Source organism: Lepidothrix coronata, unplaced genomic scaffold, assembly GCF_001604755.1.
Source record: "Lepidothrix coronata isolate B3197 unplaced genomic scaffold, Lepidothrix_coronata-1.0 Scaffold1, whole genome shotgun sequence".
Classification (NCBI taxonomy): Eukaryota; Metazoa; Chordata; class Aves; order Passeriformes; family Pipridae; genus Lepidothrix; species Lepidothrix coronata.
The window spans coordinates 8690675-8711727 of NW_016690181.1; the positions used below are offsets into that span (position 1 = coordinate 8690675).

At 46.7% G+C, this 21053-nt stretch overlaps 1 protein-coding gene across 1 annotated transcript; it reads right to left on the reverse strand.

Moving 5' to 3' along the window:
- Positions 1-16927: 16927 nt before the first annotated feature.
- On the reverse strand, positions 16928-20687 carry FJX1 (four jointed box 1). Its single transcript, XM_017807100.1, has one exon. It carries the CDS (start codon positions 20685-20687, stop codon positions 19401-19403), a length of 1287 nt encoding a protein of 428 aa, XP_017662589.1. The 3' UTR covers positions 16928-19400.
- Between the last annotated feature and the right edge of the window lie 366 nt (positions 20688-21053).

Below are 21053 nucleotides of genomic sequence, written 5' to 3' on the forward strand. Positions count from 1 at the left end.
CAGAAGCCTTCCAATGTGAGTGTGGGGCAAAGACCAGGCTAAACTAACTGTACTACTGGAGACAATGAGAGGTGGGAAAGAAGATCACCTCCAAAGGGCACTAATCGCTTCCAACAACACAACCAACAATATGGGGATTTTTAGATGCACCTTGATTGACCCTAACAAAATTCCTTCTGATGCAGGTGAATACTTCCTTGCCATCCCACCAACTACCACTATTTCAAGACTCTTTGACTTCACAGTACTCACCCCACTGCTGAAGAGTCCTTCTAAATATCATTTACCAGACGGTCACAAAACAAAATGAAATCCTATTTCACATATATTTGGATTCTAGTACACGGAAATGAATGAATTTCCTCTGCTCCTTACCCGTCTTTCTCGCTCTAAGTCTCATGATGCTTCTGGAGTGCCAATCACTAGACTTCCTAGGTACTGCATCCTCCACTTTGGACAGCACAATTATCACTTGAGCAATCAGCTTGTGACATAACAAGCATAAACAGCAGCAAGAGATAAAAATCAAAAGCCACAATGTTTTCACACAGGTGCCCCAAGTTGCCAAGCAAAAGAAACCATAACCTTATAACAGATACTACGCTGGCAGGATTGATTCCAGAAAGCAAGCAGCATCAGTGTCAAGTGACCTGAGAGACTGGTAATACTCAAGATGGAAGGCAGAATGATTTAAACAAGTCAGGAAGTATCCCGATAGTCCATTAACATCCCTCTGAACTGACTGATACAGGTGGAAAACAAGAACATTTTTCCCTTTTTCAGGAGACACTGCAGACACTGAACATGAAATCCAGAGATATGTGTAGAAGTTCCACCTGACTCCAGCTTCGGCCATGACCTGGCTCCACTTCGGCAGCTCCGCAGCTTTGACCACTGAGCAGCGTGGGGGCACCCACTGCACTTTTGGTTTCCCTTGCTATATGGCTCTTCTGCAAGATGAAATACTGTCCCAACTGGTTTGCATTACTGTTCTCTCTAAAGTAAGCAGCCATAAACGTAATAAGTGAGCACAATGGCAACATGCAGGAGCACATCTCTGCAGGGACAGCAGGCAAGTCCTTTAGGCTTAAACACACACTGTAGACAATGTGATCTATCCCAGTGCTAAAAAAATCTTAGCCATTAAAGCCTTTCCAGACTGGACAAAGCCAACAATGTGAATTATGCACAAACACTAATCCATCTTATTTGGCCTTTACTTGACCCACCCTCTCTTCACACAGCAGGAAGCCTACCAACTCATAGATGTTGATGCTTTCCCACAGAGCATTTCTAACTCATAACAACTTTACCTGGCTGTCCTCAGCCATAGCCCACCTCACACAGATGGTACAGCAAGGAACCAAGTACCTGGGAGGGTGTCAGCAGGACACATGATGAACACACACTTGCTAGCTTATTTCAAGAAAAATTGTTCTCCGCGGAAATAAAAGCTTCAGCTAGCATGTATTAATCTTTTCACTAATGGAGATGGGAGCATAATGATTATATGTGGGTATATATAAATCAATAGCATTCAATTAATTTAACCTGTGTACATTATGATCTAAGTAAGAGTCAGCATGGACTAAAGGCAGATTATGCACAACTTCCAGGGAGTTGGGGTGGAGGAGGGGGCACGCCATGACAGAGAGGACTGTCAGTAATCTCACTGCAACACCAAGCCCCTCAGAGATCACTTTGCTCCAAACTAGACTCCAGAAAAGACCTTGAGAAGGTGAGGTTGTCACAAGGGCTCAAGCATCAGTAAATTCTTTTAATAGCAGCTTGAACCAAAGCACAAAATATAACAAGGGACTCTTGCCTCCTCCAAAAAAAAAACCAACTCAGCTAGCCATGTTTCTCCCTGATTTTCTGGAGTTCTTGGTTTGCTTAATGCTAAAGACAGACAAGGACAAAGAAGAACACAGTTATATAGCAATCTTGCTTGTATGAATGGGTCTGTGGTGTGACACTTCCCTTAGAAAAAAGAAAAGCCTTGATCTTCAGGAGCAACTAAGCATTAAAGAAAGAACACAGCCTACTTCCTAGATGAAGACTTGAAGTTACATTTCTTCCATACCCCCAGATAATAGGTCTTATTTCTCGGAACAACTTTAATATGCCAAATTTCCGCTGCAATCACAACAGACCCTGGGCACAAAACAGGAGCTGTTTTTATAAATGCTATGGAAATCCCTACTTTACATTTAAAATATGCTAAATCATATGTTTTTCCAACCATCTAGCAGTTGGGAAAAAACCCTCATCATTAGCCTTTTTGCTAACACTGCCAGATGAGACAACACTTATGCTACATGCACTACTCATGGTAGTCGTCACATGGCACCAGCCTTTCCGTTATGGTTGGAAGCAACTTGAAGGCCAGAGGACTGATATTTTGCTGACAGATCCCCTTGAACCACTCCACTCCCCTCTCTCACCAGCACCAAAGTAGGAGAGGAGCTTCCTAAAGCACCCAGCAGTGAAGGAACATGGGGGAACACAGGGAGTGCCACCTTTTTGCACAGATCGTTTTGTCTGTTAATGAATAACGTAGCTGTCAACTGAGTAATAAACTTCCAATTCCTGATGCTTCTTCTGAGTATCCTTCCTGCCCCTGTCTAGTTTAGTAGTTTAAAAGCCTCCCATTGCTTTGCCCTTTTATTGGACTTTCAGTAATGCAGCCATCAAGCAACTTCTTGGGAAATATATGATGAAACCTATCAGGGTTACGAGGGCATCTTGCACGAGCAGGTTCCTGGAACAGCCCTCAAGCTGCCACCTGACAGGGCAGGACTGCAGGCTCAGTCACCTCCTGCAGTGACGTGGCAGGAGGCTGGAGCTGTTCAGGAGAGGCCGGCTGGGTGGCATAGACATCAAGGAAACCCACACTTCGGTGATTATGAAGAGCCACGTGCACAATTATAACTTACGCCAGGAGCTCCCAGCTGTTTCCCTCACGGAAAGCAACCATTGCCCTGGACTGGTGACATCTACCCCTACTCACACGGCAGTGTTTTGCCTTAGACCATCCCTGACCTTGTCTTCCTGTCGTCCCCATCCGTTCTTCCCCCGCATGGCACCTGTGCCTGCCCACGGAGCGCGCGGCTCTGCGCGACCGCGGGTCACTTCCCGGCTATTTTGGGCAGCTGAGGAAATGCCTGATCAGTGTCCCCTCGCCACAGTCACCGCCCGCGACGCCCCACTGTCGCCACCGCCGAGGCTCCCCCGCCCCACGGTCCCCGCGCACCCCCCGCCCGGCGCTCCCCGTCCCGCTCCGCCCCCGGGGCCGGGCCGGGCCCTCCGGAGCCTTAAACCGGCGATGCTGCGCGGGCGGCTCGGTGGGTTTGGGTTGTTGCTGGTCCTCGGCCCGGAGGAGTCAGACACCATCTAAACGTGCGCTCCGCGGGCCCAAGCACTTGGCGTCCCGCGATGCCCGCACGAACACCCACTCGCGCCCACACAGAGATCCCTCGGTGACAGCGAATCCGCTGTGCATCACCAGGGACTCGCTGTGGCTCCGGAACAAGCGATTATCGTTAATCTTGTTAATTATCACTGCAATTCGCGTGTTTTTTATCAACGGTGTCTGGCCTGAACATCAGGCAGTGTAACAACGTGCACTGGAAGTCCTTTATTATTTATTTAGGGTAAGTTCCTGCTGCAGCACTGCTACCCAGTTTGCTTCAGTTTGCTTCTTGCCGCTGATCATTGTGTCCTCTAATTTTGCTCTTGCACAGCAGGGAATGAGGATGGTGCATTCTCCAATTGCAAAATCCATCAAGCAAGACTCTAGGGGAAAAATGGTCCTTGGCGGTGCCCTCTTTTACTGCACTAAACGAAGGCTACAGGGATGCTATTAGCTGTGCCACAGCTTTTCTGTGGAGTTGCTTGTTTCATGACAGCTGAGCTCAGGCATTTAAGTCAGTCAGGTCCAGCTGGCCCAGCGCTTAGGCTGGAAGCAGCTCACCTTTTGCCTGCAGATAGTGAGCAAGCCGCTTGGGCAGAGCTGAAACGGCAGTGTTTGCCATGTGCTTCACCTCCTTGTCTTACACAGGGCTGGAGCTCACTCCTGCACAAACCACAGCAGCCAGAGCCAGCCTTGCACCCAACAATACTGATGAAGTATTGGATGCAGAGGCACATTCCAACCCATGTGAGGGGAGTGCTCAGGACAGGAGCTGTGTTATGGCTCTGGAAGGATAGATGGGTGCAGGTGACTGCAAATGATGGTGATAAGTGTTTGAAGTGATCCAGGGACATGGAGGTGGCCCTAAGCTTTCACCATTCCAAAGTACAATGGCTGTGTTTTCATGGGAGTGGGCCTTGGCATTTGAATCCAGAGCTGCAGTGATGCAAACCTTATGCCTGTAAAAATTTATCAGCTTGCTTTCATACAAAATTGCATTTGCAGTCAAAATGCCATCCACACCCAAATTTTAGCAGTGTCTCTCCCTGATGTAGCTGTCCTGTGGAGGGCTGGCTGTGGGACATTTAGGGACGTGAGCGTTGTCTTCTGTTCCTCTCTATTTTATAATGTAATGGACTACCACATCTCCTTGGCACAGTCCTTAGGGGCTTTAGAAATGAGGCTTGTCAAGAAAGAAGTCAAAGGCCCTAGAGAGCTGTCTGATGAGGAACAAGCAAGTTTTTATGTGCTCTAAACCCTCCCACCCAATTTCTCTGCTGCTTGTAGGCAGTCCAGCCCTTTCAGCACACATTAGTGAACATCACAAGCCTATTGGAAAAAGTGCTGGAAATGAAAAATGAAATGTACTCCATTTAGTCTTCAATTAAGGAAGAAGAGTTTACTCCATCTCTCTAGGGCAACAAAAACTGGAGCAGAATGTTAGGTTCATTGAACATTAATGATCTTTTTTTATTATGCTAAATTATTGCTTCCTTAACCAGCGATCAAATACAATAGCTTTATTAAAGCCCGTTTCAGTTAGAAAAAAGAAAGTGCCTTTCTGCTGCAGTAGCTCTTATGAATGACAAAGGAGGAAGGGCCCTTCAACTGAGAGATTGTTGGAAACAAGGGAAACAATGGTCCCCGCTGCTTCTGCAAATGCCCTCACCTTTCCCCTGCCCCAGTAACAGAGACATCGAGCTACCCAAACGAGAAGCTAATTTCAGCTTTGTGCTTACCCAACTGCAGCTCCTCTGGCCCCCTGCACTGTGAGCCATGCCCTGCTGAGCAGGGCTCTGCCCACAGGTACACAGAGCTCGCCCCACAATGAAAAATATAAAATCTCCTAAAAAGGCATTTAACACATAACTCAGGTTGGAATAAAGTGTCTGGTTACAGCAATGAGGAACAAGCTCGAGCTGTAATAATGCAATCCTGTGGGGGGAAAAATAATCTGAAGCAAAATGAGTCAATTTTGGTGCAAGTCTATGGAGGCAATGCTACACTCTTTAGACAAAATTAAATAAAACAGTTTTGATGGAGTTCTGTGGAGGTCACAGTCCAACATAATTGCAATGGAAAATTGGTGTTCTGTTAAGTACGCTGCTGTTGAAAGGAAAGGATATAAAGCCATGTGAAATACAATAGGTATAAAAAATAAGGTTGAAATTAACTTAGAGAAACATTGTAAACCACTTTTGAAATGGATTTATTTATACCACACCCCGACTGTGTCCCTCTCTGGCACTGTAGCACTCTTATGAGATGACTGCCTCTTGCAGCAGCTCAACACTACCCCATGTGCTGTTCACGAAAACCAGGTGCATGGTCTCATCTGCTGCAAGAGAAGAACACAGTGGCTGAGGTGTCATCTCCAGAAGTCCCTGAGCCATAACTGGCAGTGTGTTCCACTCTCCCTACCTGCCTGCCCTAGGTGGAGAGGTAGCTTGACCCAGCTGGGCTATTCAGCAGTTGGGGATCCTTCCGCATCACTCTCAGACATTCATCCTCACAGCACTCTAGCATGGCATTTAAAATGCCATTGTGGCATACACAACAAATATCTTATCTGGGACACAGCTCAAATCTGAGTGGGTTTGGGTGGGAAATGGGAATGAACCATGTCATTTGCATGGTGAGAAGCACATGGAGGGGGGAAGGCAGTGCTGGCAGAGGAATGCTGCTGAGCACATGGAGAAAAAGTCCAGCAATTTCTCCAGGGGTCAAAAGAGTTGTTTTATTTCAACAAGACACTTTTGAGCTATGGGAACTTCAATTTTAAAGTAGTTTCTCCCTTCCCCAATCTGTCTCTGTCTTGGCATCCATGCCATACTACCCTCTGATGTTACATATTCTGCTTGAAATCTACCTGGAAAAGGGGAGGATCAATAGGCTCTCAGTTTTGCATCCATGGCAACACATACTTTACATATCATTTTATCCTGAACAAAGGAAAATTAAAGACTTGGGGTTTCAGGGAAAGAGGGGAGTGAAGGCAGCGGGCTTTGCCTCCAGGTGCACACTTGTCATATTGAATCCTTAATGCAGTGAACTTAAGAAAAGTGTTGATAGAGCAAAACTTGAGGCTCTGTGAGAAGAATATGAATGCCAGATTTATTTCCGCTGACAGTACTCACAGTCTAATCCAAACTAACAGAGCTATCACCAGCTCTGGTAAGTTATTCTCAAAAAGTAATTATAGGAAAAAAACACCCAATACCTCACTCCAAAAAAACCCACAAAACCTCCAAAAACAAAACGAAAAACCACAAACAAACAAATGAAAAAAATCATAACAAAACAACAACATAAGAAACCACCAAGCAATATCAAACATTTATATTTTGGACTAATCATATTCTAAACCTTATTCTGACTTCTACTGGCAGAAGGCTAGAAAATCAGTTTTCAAGCTGCAATGGTTTAAGTCAAAAGAAATCCCTTCCGGTGTTCCTGAACCCTGGAAAGTGTTGCTAATACTAGGTGGCATTTGTGATAATATTAGATTTGATATCTGATCTACAGAAGCCTCACCTATGTCTAGTGATTTAAGTTCATTACTTCATCGTAATAAAGTTGGTTTGGTTTTTGTTTTCCAAACCCCGTTATTCTGAATTTGGGTTGAACAGTGATTAAATTAGGTAGTCAACAGCATAAAATGGCCTGATTTCCTTCTACTGTGTCCCTAGGGTTTTATTTACACAATCACAGTATGAGTAAAATGCATAAAACCATGCATTTTTTGTATGGTTTAATTTTGCAACTATTTAGATCCACACTTTCAAAAGTGCAACTTCCTACACCAAAAGCAAGGAGTGGAAAAACCATTTCCTAGTTTTCTGTCTGTCCACATTCACATGAAATCCAAAATCTTTCCAAGTCATTACTCTGCTCTCTGTAACTGCACATGCCTGTGCTAACATATAAGTGTTGCACTGACTCCTCCAATCACAAATTTTCAAATTTCAAGGCTCTGCTTTTCCAGGGATGACTTGGAACCTGGTCTGCTATGAGGCTTCATGTGCTCCTGATAAGGCAAGGAGAATCCAAAAGCAGCATCAGGCCAGCTGGTGGGTGAGAGTGGGCACCACTTGCTAGAAGCAAGTCCAGAGACAATCCCAGAGGAATCAGTGCATCACATCAGACCAACCACTGTGCAAACTCCTACTTGCACATTGCAAGCCTGGCACTCCTGTGTCAACAGTATCTAAGGAGCAAGAGCTTGACTTGAAAGGCTTCATTCACCAGCATAGAGCTTATTCCTGGTCTCTTGTTAATGATGTATCTAAAGATGCTCTGTCTGGTTGCTAGCAAAGGCAGGCACAGAGACTACAGTTTCCACAGAAAATATATGCAGTTAATACAGCACTGTTGGGTAAAACCTTATAGATTTTACAGCATACTTTAAGGCTGTGTATTAAGCCATGTCTCTGGGGTCAGTATCCCAGAAGACAACAGATGTAGGCATGTGAGCCGTTGATGTCACGTTTGTGCTCATTAAGAACAAAAAGATCCAGTCTAAATATGGGAAAAGAGAATTAATTCATCTGGATACTGAAGAGTGCCTGCAGTTGGGTTATTCCATTGAGTCCACATTACTGCCCTTCAAGGTATGTGTCACACAAGGACTCTGGGAAAAATATGAGACAGACAAAGATATCACAGCTTTCCTTTACTTACAGTTATGACCCTCAGGCTTTTATCTATAATCTCAGGACTGTGTTACCTTTTCTTTACTCTGCAGCCTGCCTGGCATCGTTGGGAAACAAGGTGAGCTCTGCAATATAGCTGTGCTGCTCCTGCAAGGGCAGCAACACGGTACTGGGCAGAGGTGTGGGGGAAGCCAAGCAGCAAGAACAACCTTTCTGCCAGTTCCCAGCAGCAGCATGGGCAACCTAAGCTGCCAGCTGCCACCTTGGGGGAAGTGGGTCCCCTGAGGGGCCACAAACAAGGGCTCCTCCTGCCCATGGCAGATGGTGAAGCCTCCCGCCAGCCAGCAGTATCAAGAGCACCTCTGAAGTGAGCGAGTGCTGCTGCCAGCACAGCATGACTAGGTAGAAAAAAACCTGGGCCCAAGTCTTGGCGGTTTCAGGGCAAGGTTTGCCTTAGCTTACGTCCCCCTTCAATGCCAGTGTCAGGCAACATGCTCTCGGTTCCTCTGTTCCTGTTTTTCTCTGTGTAACATGAGGGCAATAAGACACGGGCCACAAGAGCATTGTGATGCCTAACTCGTCTTTGTAAAATGCTTTGAATCTGTCATGAAATGCTCTGCCAAAGTTCATAGCACATCACCAATATTACCACAGTATTTATTGTCTCTGAATGGTCCATGTCATTATCATTAAGCATGAATATTATTCTTTATTATGCACCTATGTTATATCTTAGCTCCTTGGCAGTTGTTCAGAAATGCTGTAAATGCTTTTCTTGTATTTGCCCTTCCCCAACGATTTCAGGAAGATGTACGCACATCTAAAATGTTAGAAGTCAAAATTCTTTAATTTCTAATGCATAAAAGACTCCATCTGGCACACCTATATTTTTCAGCTATTATGCAAACTGAGAACTGAAATATTAACAAGCTTTTTGAGTAATTCATATCAGGCAGAATAATTTTAAAAGTTGTTCAGCGAGTATACTTTTCTTTCTGAGAAGAAATTCTCTTGATGACTGTGAACATACTGATACTTGCTGGAATTGAAAGAAATGGACGGGTATCATTAAAATGACAGCAGATTGAAAAATTACAACGAAGAAAACACTTATTTGCATTTCAACATAAAAGAACATGTCATGTGTTCCTTACCACCCTAGCTGGTGTTTCTGGGGCATTATGTGCAAGTATGGGTAGGTTCCTCCTAACACAGAATAGCAAGTGGAGGGAGCATGCCTCATGGGCAGGCAGACTTGTCTGTGTGTGGTATAAAATGTACCAGCATGTGTGATTATCAGTGACATCTGAAAACTTGAAGCAAAGTGTGGACAGGAGCAAAAATTATCTAGATGGTAAAGAAAATGGTCAAGAAAGTGAGTTGAGCATTTTGAACAAGGCATGCGGTCCATACACTGAAGTTCTCTTTCCAGATAATAAGGATTTAAGCATTTTAAATGTCGTCTGAACAGATGAGTTCACTGGAGCATGTTCCTTCCTACTGGTCAGACTCTGTGGAGTCTCTTGCAGAAGCAACTATCCCACCTCTGTGTTTTGGCAGTGCCCCTCTTCCAGCTTTTCCACTGGCAAGGATCATGAACCTCAGCTGAGCAGCTCACAGCTACAGCCTCAGCTTGTGGGACATGTCTCCCTGCTTCCTGAAGGATCCTTTTGCTTTTGCTTCCCGGCTCTGAGGTCAAAATCTGAGTTTCAAGAGCAGCCTTAGCTGCCAAAGTGCTGAGGATGATCCTGGCAGGGAGAAGCAAGACAAAACCTTTCATTAATAAATACACAGAAACATGCATGTTTTTGCCACTCGGTGGTCTAGTGGTTAGGGTGCAGGACTCTCACCGCTGCGACCCGGGTTCGATTCCCAGTCCCCCGGGCAGATGGAGCTCGTCAGCCCTGTAAGGCAATCCATCTAAGAGAAGGTCACTCTAAACAAACCTACGTCCTGGGGACCTCACTGCCACTGTCCAAGCTTGCTTGGCCCCGGCAGATGAACCTCAGGATTAAAGGGTGGGCTCAGTTCAGCGCACGTTGTGTCTCACCTAAAAAATCCACTGCGCAGGCTCGAAGGGTTAATGACCTTTCCCAAATCTTCGCTCGCAAAGACTGGCCATTATTATTATTACCTGCTAGAAATCATGTGCTGGGTTTCCCACTTGCGTTGGATGAGAGCTGTGCCTGTCCCTATTCCTGGCCCGAAGCACAGCTGGTGACATGGCCAGCCAGAGCAAAGAGCTGTGACATGGTGCTCATGGCAGACAGGTTGACTGCTCCCAGTCTGGACAAGCCCAGCCCCATCCTCTGCACCAGCTGCCACTCTGCCAACGCCGGATTACACTGGGGTTAGTACAGATCTTGCAGCTGCATGGGCCACCTGTTTTGATCCTGTCTGAATATGATTGGGTTGCTCTGTGGCTTAAACATCTATTTTCAACTCAAGGGGGTGGAAGGCGAAGGAGGAGGAAGGGAGATGGCTGTGCTGGCGCTGATCCTGAAGGTTTTCTTCTCCCAGGGCGAAACAAAATCTCTCTAACACTTGTATAATGTCATGATTCCTATAAATTTCTCACACTTCATGTGCAGTTAGATCTACATACTAACCCAAACTGTCCATATATTTACAAGGCATCAGTACATCACCCATGAAGCAACCAAGGCTTAGCTCCATACTTCAGTAAGTAACCTACCTGTCCTATGTCTCTTTGATCATAGACAGATTTCCCAATGTCACCAAAAGCACTGTTAAGACAGATGGGATTGACATGCTGTTTAATAGGGAGTAGATGATGTCACATGAAGCAGTTGTCTACTCTCTCTTCAGCATAAAGGAGCTAAACCTGACAGTTTCAAAGAGAAAAAAAATTGTAACCTGGTTGTTAAAATTCCCAAGGAAAAAAATCCTAAATATCCTCTTTTATAAAATCTATGAATAATTTTATTATTTTTATGGAAATAGCTTCATATTAAGGAATAGTAATTGTAGAGTCTAGAGAACAGTTACTGCACTGTCCTGATTGTGTAGGAGAGGCCTAGAAAACGAAACTGCCTGGAGACTCATTACTGACAAAAAATGCCTTGTTTATGCCTCTTGACTAGGAAGAGCAACATACAAGTAAAATAACTACCTGGACTATTCACTGATAAGTCAATTACATTTCTAATTTAGTTTAAATCATCTGAAGCACTAGTAGGAACCTAAGGAGGGGAAATTAAGTTTTTTCTTAAAGAAGAAGAATGTCTCCTTCTCTAGAGATATTCAGAAGCTGTCTGGTCACAATCCTGAGTAACGTGCTCTAGGGGACCCTGCTTGGACAGGGAGGTTGGGCTACACAACCTCCAGTCTTCCTATCTTATCCATTCTGTGATTAAAGAAAAAGAGAAGACAACCCAGGAGCATCTGTTTAACTGTATCAGCTCCAATGACTCATCTTCAGAAGGTCAAATATTCATCAGCTCCATAATAAATGACAAACTGGTAAGAGAACTGACAGTCATCAATTGTGGTCCGTTATTCTACAGCTGACAGGCACCTGAGGAGCCTGATTAGGAGCTCCTCTGTGTTGGCTTGAACGGATGGATAAATGACTGCACTGGGCTCTGTCATCTGCGATTTCAGCAGCCTCAGACTGTCATTGGACAGCATCCCATGTAACGTGTTGTGCTGGTCCCCAGGCTATTTCTGTCGCCCTCTGCCCTGTGCCATGTTGCTAGGAAGGGAATAACTCAATGCTATCTACTAACCACTTTAATGAGCCCTGAAAGCAGTATAGCTGAACTCAGTGTAGCATTCCCAGTTTACTTTTCTTTTCCTTCTTTGCTGCTCTTTTGATAAATTTCTGCACAGGTAATTGTTTTCATGAGCCAGAAGATGACAGCCTCATTTCTGGCACAACCTGAAATATTTCTTGCTAGAGGAGCTCATAAAACCTCCTATCATCCTGACTCTCACAGCAGGCTCTGGTTAGCTGGGCTCCCAGCAGTCTGCTAGGTTAGTCGACAAAGAAAGGAACAAAAAGCATCACTGTCAGTCCCCCTGGTCATTTGTAAAAGAGGGATGAAGCATATCTGTAGTAATACTCATCGTGGATATACTCATGACCAGTTTTTGCATCCTAACTGCAGGGAAATCCATGCTCTTACCCCTGCAGAGCAGTAAATCTGAAAATATTTTAGAGTGTTACTTGCATTTGACAAATCACAAACAGGGCCTGATTTTGATCTCTGGTGGCTACCAAACCAACTCCACTGGGCAGCTGCCTTGCTGGATAGCTGGTATGAAAGGAAATAATATAATTAATATCCTCCAGATCCTTGCATACAGGTTCATCCATAAACTGTGCCACCTTACTTTGCACTGCACTGTTAAAAAATAAAAAATAGCTCTTTTTCCGATGAGCAGTTCCTGTATGTTTTTAACAAAAAAAAAGGAAACAATTACCCCTCCTTAACTTGAACAAACTAAAGGGCATTGAAAATTTTGGAGATGGTGAAGGTGACCCAGTTAAACTAAAGCAAACTGACTAACTGCAGTCATTTAAACAAATAAATTCCTTGCTCATCTACAAGAAATCATGTATAGCTAAAAAATATTCACAACAGCAGCTTCAAACCATAGTTTATTAATGCCCTTTCCCCCACAGCAGGACACAGAAAGGAAACTGGCAAGATAGGCACATTAAAAAATGATGACTCCTCTGACTGAAACATATGATACCAGAAATACACCTCCCTTCTTTTATGCTGGGGTTGGAGATACTGATTAAAAATATGTTTGTTCCTTACCTCATTACTGGGCGGCATTCCTGTGTTGGTATTACTTGAGGTAAATGCCTGTCTGTTTTCACAGCAAGGCATTTTTTAAAATTCCAGCCATGAGGGGAGGAGGCTTTTGGCAGAAGAGGGAGTTTAAGGGAGGGGTAGTTGGCGGGGAGCAGGACATGGTGGGCACAGACACTTAGAACAGCTGCCTTTTGCTTTCTGGGAAATACTATTGGGAACAAAGCCCTTCAACTACATTTTAGTTAAGGGAAAAATCAACTTCAATTCAGTCCATATGGACCAACAGTAATTTTAACTCCTGCACATGCTTTTGGGGAACATAAGGAGCAGTGAGTGGCAGAAGTGAGGGGTCCCTCCCATCCTCGTGCCTCACCCAAAACCACACTGATCCCAAATGTCTATGAATCCTCACCATCACACAGCTTCAAGTGTAAGCTCTGAGGATGCCTCAAGATTGATGGCATGCCCTAGTCCAAATAATTTGGAAAAACCTGAACAGTTATATTCCTGGATATTAAGTTATATAATGGATTTTATGGCACCAAAAGGGAGCTTTTTCGTGAACTGCTCACAACTCAGAATGGGGAAAGTATTTAATGAGTTTAAATAATATTGAATAGGTTGAATTAAATCTGGAGGGCAGTAAAAGTTATTGAGGATACATAATGTTACACAGGCTGAAATCCACCAGGTAACAAAACCATTTAGTGACAGGTTTTGAAAATGAGCCTATTCTTTCAAGATCACTAATTGTCAATGGTCTACTCAGGGGAAGGGCAGGTCCCCTGTACTCAAATGCTGAAAACCTCCTGGTACACACATTTTTCTCCTTTGTTCTGTGACACAGACTGCCTAGAAAAGACTCATTTTGGAGGTTGTTGCAGGAAACTCTCACAGAAGGTAGAGAAGGGGCTGTGGGGGACTCACTATCTCTGCACCTGTGCAATGTCATGAAAGGATGTTTGCCACTGGCTCCAACATCTGGGATGGAATTTGCGTGCTTTAAAGTACCTCAATATCTTTTGGGGTTTATTTTGTTTGTTTTTGCTCAGTTGCTGGTTTTTTGTTTTTCTTTTTTTTTTTTGACTTTTCATGTCTCTGACTACTTATTAAAAAACATATTCTGCTGGATTGACACTGAAGACTGGCTTGACACTGTGTGATGCTTTAAAAAGCCCGGGTGACAGAGGGTAGACAAGCATGGCAGTAAAATTTAAATCTGCCTGTATTATTTTATTAGCATATGCTGTTACTTACTCTTGCCCAGCTTGCATTCTGTTTGTATTCCACCTGAAATCCCCTTACCTGCATATCTGTCCTTGGGATAGGAACTGGAGGGGTCTGTGTCTTCAGGATGTCTGCTCAATTTTCCCTGCACCAGCAATTGCTACATTTTGCAGTCAGTTTTCTCTTGTGTTTGCTTTCTTGCAGAAATGGCACAAGTGCCACACACACAAAGCTCCATAACCCAAACCCCACAAGAAGTGGTCGAATAGCAGAATGACACAAAACCCAATCCATTTGCAGTGTCAGACCCTCTTTGTTGTGCTATTTTTGTTCATCCTCCAGTAATCCAGCCAGAGCTCTTTTCCTTGAGTACAGTACTGGCTTGCTTTCAGATGGGATCAGTCTCCTTCACCTGCACAGCTCCTTTCACACCTGCACAGAGCAGCAGTCCCAGTTCATGCAGGCTCGTGTGTGTCCTTCTCTCCCGTGAACTCATCCTGCACTGGAGCAGGCAATGGAAACTCACAGCACAAGAGGGTGTTAAGACATTACAGGTATAACACCTTGTTCCTGCCCCATACTCAAAGTACCCTCAGATTAAAGAGTCCCTGAGGGTGGGACTGATAATGTTTGTTAAAACACCAGTTGATTCACAATAAAATACTGTTTGCAGACACGAGTCATGCTGTTGGGAAATAACTTCTGCTCAGATGAGTGTGCATTGCTTCAGAAGGGAGAGCTACGTTAGCACCCAAGACAGCAAGGTAAGAGGTTTTCTAGGTCATGGAGAGTCACAGAAGCTGTGTGGGTGCCCGGCAGGCACTGCTTACTGTGCAGCCCAGCCCATTCTCCTGGGAGCTTTGCCACATTTAACCCAGGGAGCACAGCTCTGAAGGAGCGATTAAATGTCATGCTGGGGTTGCAAAGTAGGAATAACATGCAAAATGGGATTAAGTCTTAATATAATCTCATATCTTATAGTCCTGGACCACCTGGTAATGTCAGTGAGAAAATTCTAAGTCTTATTAACATTAAAAAAATGCATCAAACTTCAAAGGGAAAGCAAACCACAAAAAACCATGCTGGTGATTTCAAGAGCATGCTGTATGACCAGTAAGTCAAAGTGTAACTAACTATATTTTCACTGTCTTCCACTGGCCACGAGTTATTTTCTCAATCTTTGAACGGGCTGACACAGCCTCAGCACGGCGGCGAAGCATGGCACCAGAGGTCAACACAGCTCCATCCCCAGGGCAGCTGCTTTTGTGTGAGAGGTAAGGGGACTCTACACCTGGCATGAGCTTCCCAAGCTGTGAAGGAAATTCTCACAGGAAAACCCACAATGAAAATAAATCCTGACTGGAAATTACTTCAGATGCAAGCAAACAGAAGCAAAAGGAGATTTGTGCTGCAAATGCCAGCCTTGCTTTTTTCACCAAGTGGGAGCTCCACTGAATTCATGGACTTCTCTGTCTGGTGCTCCACTGCAAGCACAGTTTTGATACCCCTTAGTTCTCAGAAACTATGAAATCTGTCCTCCCTTCACACTAGTAGGGTTGAGAGGTAATATCCCAGTGACTGTGAACTCAAGCTGGGAGTAGCAACAACCACCTATCCTACAAGACTCCTCAGATTCCAGTGAAAGAAAAAATCTGGGGAGGCATTCTGAATTTAAGTGGGGAAACATAAATAGGAGACTGAATGTGTAGCATTTAAATTAAAATATTCTCTCTACATTTTCCTGGGGGTTTTTTTCTATTTTTTTTTCCCGATTCTAGTGTTATCAGTTAAGCACCTAGGTCTTCTCTGAGCTGAAAACCAGACCATCTGTCTCACATCTGGGACAGACAGCAGGCTGAGACTCCCACCCAGCCTCTCCAGATCTGTGCAACAGTCCACATCTGGCCAAGGTACCAGCACAGCCAACCTTGCTAAGCACATCCTTCACTGAAAGCCTGTGAAAAGCTGTGGGAAGTGCATCCTTTAGCGTTCTGCTGAGTGAGGTCTAAAGCCCTACAGCCCCATTCTGATACAGGTTGCACAGATGATTCCTTGAGCCTCAGACAAAGGGCTGCTGAGCTGCTGGACACGCACAGCCAGAACCGGCCAACCCTACTATTGACAACCACCTTCTACTCACAAATTCCAGGTCCTGAAGTCTTCCTGTTCTCAAATAAGCAGTGGTCTTCCTTGCCTGACCAATTACTGTAACTCAAAGAAAACTACTGGAAGTAGGCAGTTACCTGAGTGCCATTGAAGTTACACTATGTCAAGTTTACAGCTTCATCCCTTGGTTCTGCAGGAAGACAGTCAAACCTAAGACAACAAATACAGATAAAATGGCATGCAAAAAGTGTACCAAACCACTGATTTACAAAGCAGTGGTTGCTTTAAAGAAATCACACAGAATAAAGTAAGTTTGCCTTAATCTAATGATAATTCAAAGCTTCTGGCCCAGAAGATGATTTGCACAAGAAGAATAAGAGAGCAACGAAGTAAAGTATCATTCTCCATCTATGCCAGTTTTCTCTGTCCTTTTTGAATGAACACATTTCCCAGGGCACTGCTTCTCTAGCACAGCATGTCTAGTTTCACACCAACCTAAAACTACACCATTTTTGAACACGTTACTTATATATAACTTGAGGAAGTTACCAGTCACCAAATAGGAAATCATGTTTCTTCTTGAAAGGGGTAATTATCTAGGCTCCAGCTCTAAAGACATTGCAAATGAGATTTACTTCCCATTAGCCATCAAAGCCACAGTTGTGCCATAATTATAAAACTACTTTAACAGAAATGAAACCTTAGATGCTTGTGGCACAGCAGTTTGCTCTTCACGGTGGTTTAAAATGTATGCCAGCAGTTTATTATTTAAATGCATTTTCATGAGGTGAATGCGACAGTACTGCTGTATTTCAGTTACAAAGCAATGCTAAAGAAGAATTAAGAATTACAGTTAAAATTGTGTATTATCATGTAAATGGCAAAGGAATGTCACATGGGATTCTGTGCATTGTTCGTACAGATAAATGCAGTGAACTATAAATACAAGTTCAATAGAGAGCCTTGACAGTTAAGCAGCTGAATGAAAGCTAGTCTTGGAGGCTGCTGGGACGTTTTGAAATAAATACGCATACATACAGATGCAATATCTAACGTATTTAATTAATCAACCATTAATTTTGGGGGCGTTTTTCTTGTCTTGTCTTGTCCTATTAAAAAAACAACCCACAAAAAAAAAAAAAACCTGCTGTAATGGACAAAGACAATTGTCTTTGATGTGAAGTTTAATCTAAATAATGAATATTAATAGACTGAAGACCTCCTGCAGGTATGAATGCTCAGCCCTCCTTGAGTTCATAGCAGGGTTAGTGCTCAACACTGAAGACAGTGCCTACTTGAACAGCAGCCACCAAGAACGCTGCTGCCTTCATCAAAAGAGGTGCCTATCCAGATGTAGAAGAGATTATGCTGCTGTTTGATTACAGCAGGAGATATACTGGTATTTAGGGTCTAGAAAGGATTAGTTTATCCTTTGTCCTTATTCTGGCTGTTATTTTGAGCTGAACAATGGCCTCTTCTGTGAATACTGGTACATGTAAAAAAGCAAACGAGGTACAAATATTTTATTTTGTATGCCCACTGCTACTGCTTCACCCTACCCAGAACAGAACTATTGTAGGGGAAAAAAACTCCACCAACTATTTCAGCAAGACTGAAAAGGTTTCCTGTTCTTCAGTTCGGCCTCAACCCCCATGGCAAAGATAGCCAAAATGGGAAGAAAAAACTGAGAAGCAGTATAACACCCACTGAAAACAATCACCATCTCTGGAGATGCTTCTGGTGCAGTAACAGTTGACATCACATGAACTGAGAGGTTAGTATCCAGCCCCAGGACCCAAAAAGGCTGAGGGCAGCTAGCCCACATAAGCTCTATCAGTTTGCTGAAACTAACTGCTACAGTTATCTCAGGGCTAGGCAAGGCAGTTCATTTCAGGTTTTAAAAACCAGACAAATGTCTATTCAGCCGAAGTACTCACATTACTTTAGCCACTCAAAGAGCTTTTGCCCTTTCAATGACACAACAGCTAGGAATGAGAGACAGAGGAGAGTAGTGTTTGAAAGCTTAACTCTACCCCCTCCTTGCCTCAGAGGGAACAAGTAAAAGTTCATTCAGTTCAGTGGAGTGAGAAGCTGGAAGGTGGTGGCCTCCACTACCCATCAAAGAAGGCTGAGGAGACACATGCTTCCCTGTCAAAGCTCAGGCAAACATTCAGTCCAAAGGCAAAACATTAACACACTTTACTGAAATATCAGTTTCTTTAGTAAGTTACAGAAAAACTTATGAACATATATAATGTACATAAAAAGCAGACTTTGTAAAATAAAAAGGTCTTCTTCTATAAAAAAAATATTAAAAAGTCAAAGTAAAGTGCATGTAACAGTTTTTCGTCCACTTTAACTATCGTGCCAAAGTCTTAGCACATAGTATTTTTTAAAATGGGAGACCTTCTTGTGCCACCCATTTAGTCAGTTACTTTACTGGTCAGATGGAAGGATGATGGTGATGATTACAAACAAATGCTTAAGAATCAAAACAGTTTAACCCGATGCAACCACAACAAAAACTAAGAGCTAAGGGAATATCAGCTTCCTATACACTTCTCACCGACAAGATTTAACAATCAGTGGAAAGGTTCACTTTCGTTAATCGGTAGGAAACAAGTTTCATAAATAGGGCAGTTTTGCTAGTTAGGGGCTCCCCTATTGTGCAATCAGTTCTTGGTCTATCAATATCAACATTTATACTTAAATATGCCATTGTAAAAGAAAGAATATATAAAAAATGTTTCCACCTGCGTCCTTTGGAAGAGGTACTCGACCTCAATCCAGACAAAGACAACAGTTTTCCTATGGGGTTTCTTACGAGGGCAAGTGCACCCAGAAAATTAAGGAAAGCACTAAAGATGCTGAACCTCTCATGTTTTTCAAACTCTGGGGGCAGAGTCCTGGAATGAAACTCGGCCATAATTATACCGATTGCGCTCCGCATCTTCAGAGATCTTGACAAACGGGAGTTAATCGCTCCTCTCGACAGCCCCGGCAGACAAGTTGCCCGCGATGCCCGCCGCTCCCGGCGGCCGTTCCCATCCTCCGCACCCCCCATCCCCGGCAGTCGCAGCGATTACGGGGCACCGAGCACCGGGGTGGCACGCTGGGTCAGCTCCTGCCTTCGGCAGCTGCCGGGGCAAGTCCCGCTGCCTTAAAGGAGAGGAAAGCTGGAGCTGTCGGCGCCAGCCTCCGCCCGGCCCGGGGCCATCAGAGCACGGCGGCCTGTGCGCGGCAGTGGGCGATGTGGCGGTGCACGAAGTCGACGCGGGCCTGCAGCAGCTCTGCCTGGCGCTCCGAGAGGAAGCCGAGGCGCGCCCAGAGCGGCTCCCGCGCCCGGTACCGGCGGCGCAGCTCGGCGGCGGCGCTGCGGCGGCGGTGCAGCTCCGCGACGCGGCGGGCCGTGCCCTCGCGGAACACGCACACGGAGCGGAGCAGCGGCTCGTTGTAGGGGTCCCACATGGCGAGGAGGCGGTAGCCGTGCACCAGACCCGCCTCGTTGTCCATGAAGACGAGCCCGCCGTCGGGGGCACGGAGCAGGTTGCTAGTGGCACGGCGCATCACCCGGGGATCCCACTGCAGGCTGAAGAGGTTGCTGACCAGGCGGTCGAAGTTGGCCGTCAGGTAGTCGAAGAGGATCAGATCGCTCCACTGCACCAACTCCACCAGCTGCGACGGCGGCAGCCCGCCCAGCTCTCCCGCCGACAGCGGCTGCAGCCGCCGACCGGCGCCCGCCTCGGCGCTCCAGGGCGCGGGTGCCACCACGGCGGTGAGATTGTCCACCCAGCGGGTCAGGCTGACCACGGCGCCCTCGGCCCAATGTGAGCCGCGCAGCTCCTCCCGCACCGGCTCCCACTGCCGCCCGCGGGCCTCCACCAGGGCGAGGGCCATGGGCGGCAGTCGCTCCTGCATGCCCAGCACCCCGGCCAGGTGGTACGAGAGCGCCTCGCCCTGGATCTGCTCCGGGTTGATGCCGTAGCGGACGCAGGCGCGGCTCCCGTCCGACAGCCGCGCCAGCCGGTTGGAGCTGCGCCCGCAGCCGCCCCGCTCCAGCGAGGACACGCGGGCGGCGCGGGCGGCCGAGAGCCACGCCGCCGCCTCCTCCGCCGCGAAGCCCGGCGGCACCTGCTCTTCCAGCTCACGGCTCCAGAAGATGCCCCGCTCCACCGGGGAGGCGGTATCGGCCGGCGGCAGCGAGCCGGTCACGGCGAACCGCTCTTCGCCGCCCCGCTCCTCCTGGCCCGTCGCCGCCTCCGGCATCGCCAGTAGCGTCCGGAAAGTTTTCTGGCCGCCGCCACCGGACTCGCCCCGCGCCGCCGGGGAGCCTCCCCAGCCCCACCGCCCCGCGGGGGGCTCCGAGGGCGGGAGCGGCTCCGGCTCTAGCTGCGCCGCCGCTTCCCGTCGCAGCAGCACCGTCCAAAGCCCCGGCAGGGCGCCCAGGAGCAGCAGCCCCAGAAGGGGCAGGGGGCCCGGCGCGGCCCGCCTCGCCCGCCTCATCCTCATGCCGCCTCACGCCGCCGCCGCGGGACACAGCGGCGGTGCAGCCCCGCCGCTCGGCCGCTCAGGGCGGCGCTGGCGCATGGCCGCGGGCCGGAGCTGCCACCCGGGGAACGGCGGCGGGAGCGGGGTAGCCCGGCAGCAGCCCCGCGCCGTGTGCGCCCCGCTCCGCCGGCGGCCGGGGACACGGGCACCCGCACCACGTGGGGGAGCCGAGAGGGCGCGCCCGGCCCGCCCCGTCTCCCGGCGTGGAGCTCCGCTTAAAGCGGCGATGGCGGGGCTGCGGTCCCACCCGCGGCGGGGCGCCCCCTCCAGGGGGCACAAGGGTCGGGGGTGGCGCGGGGGCCGCTCCGGCCGCCCGCCCGC

Coding starts and splice junctions, on each gene's coding strand:
- FJX1 (XM_017807100.1), bottom strand. CDS start 20,687: ATGAGGCGGGCGAGGCGGGCCGCGCCGGGCCCCCTGCCCCTTCTGGGG.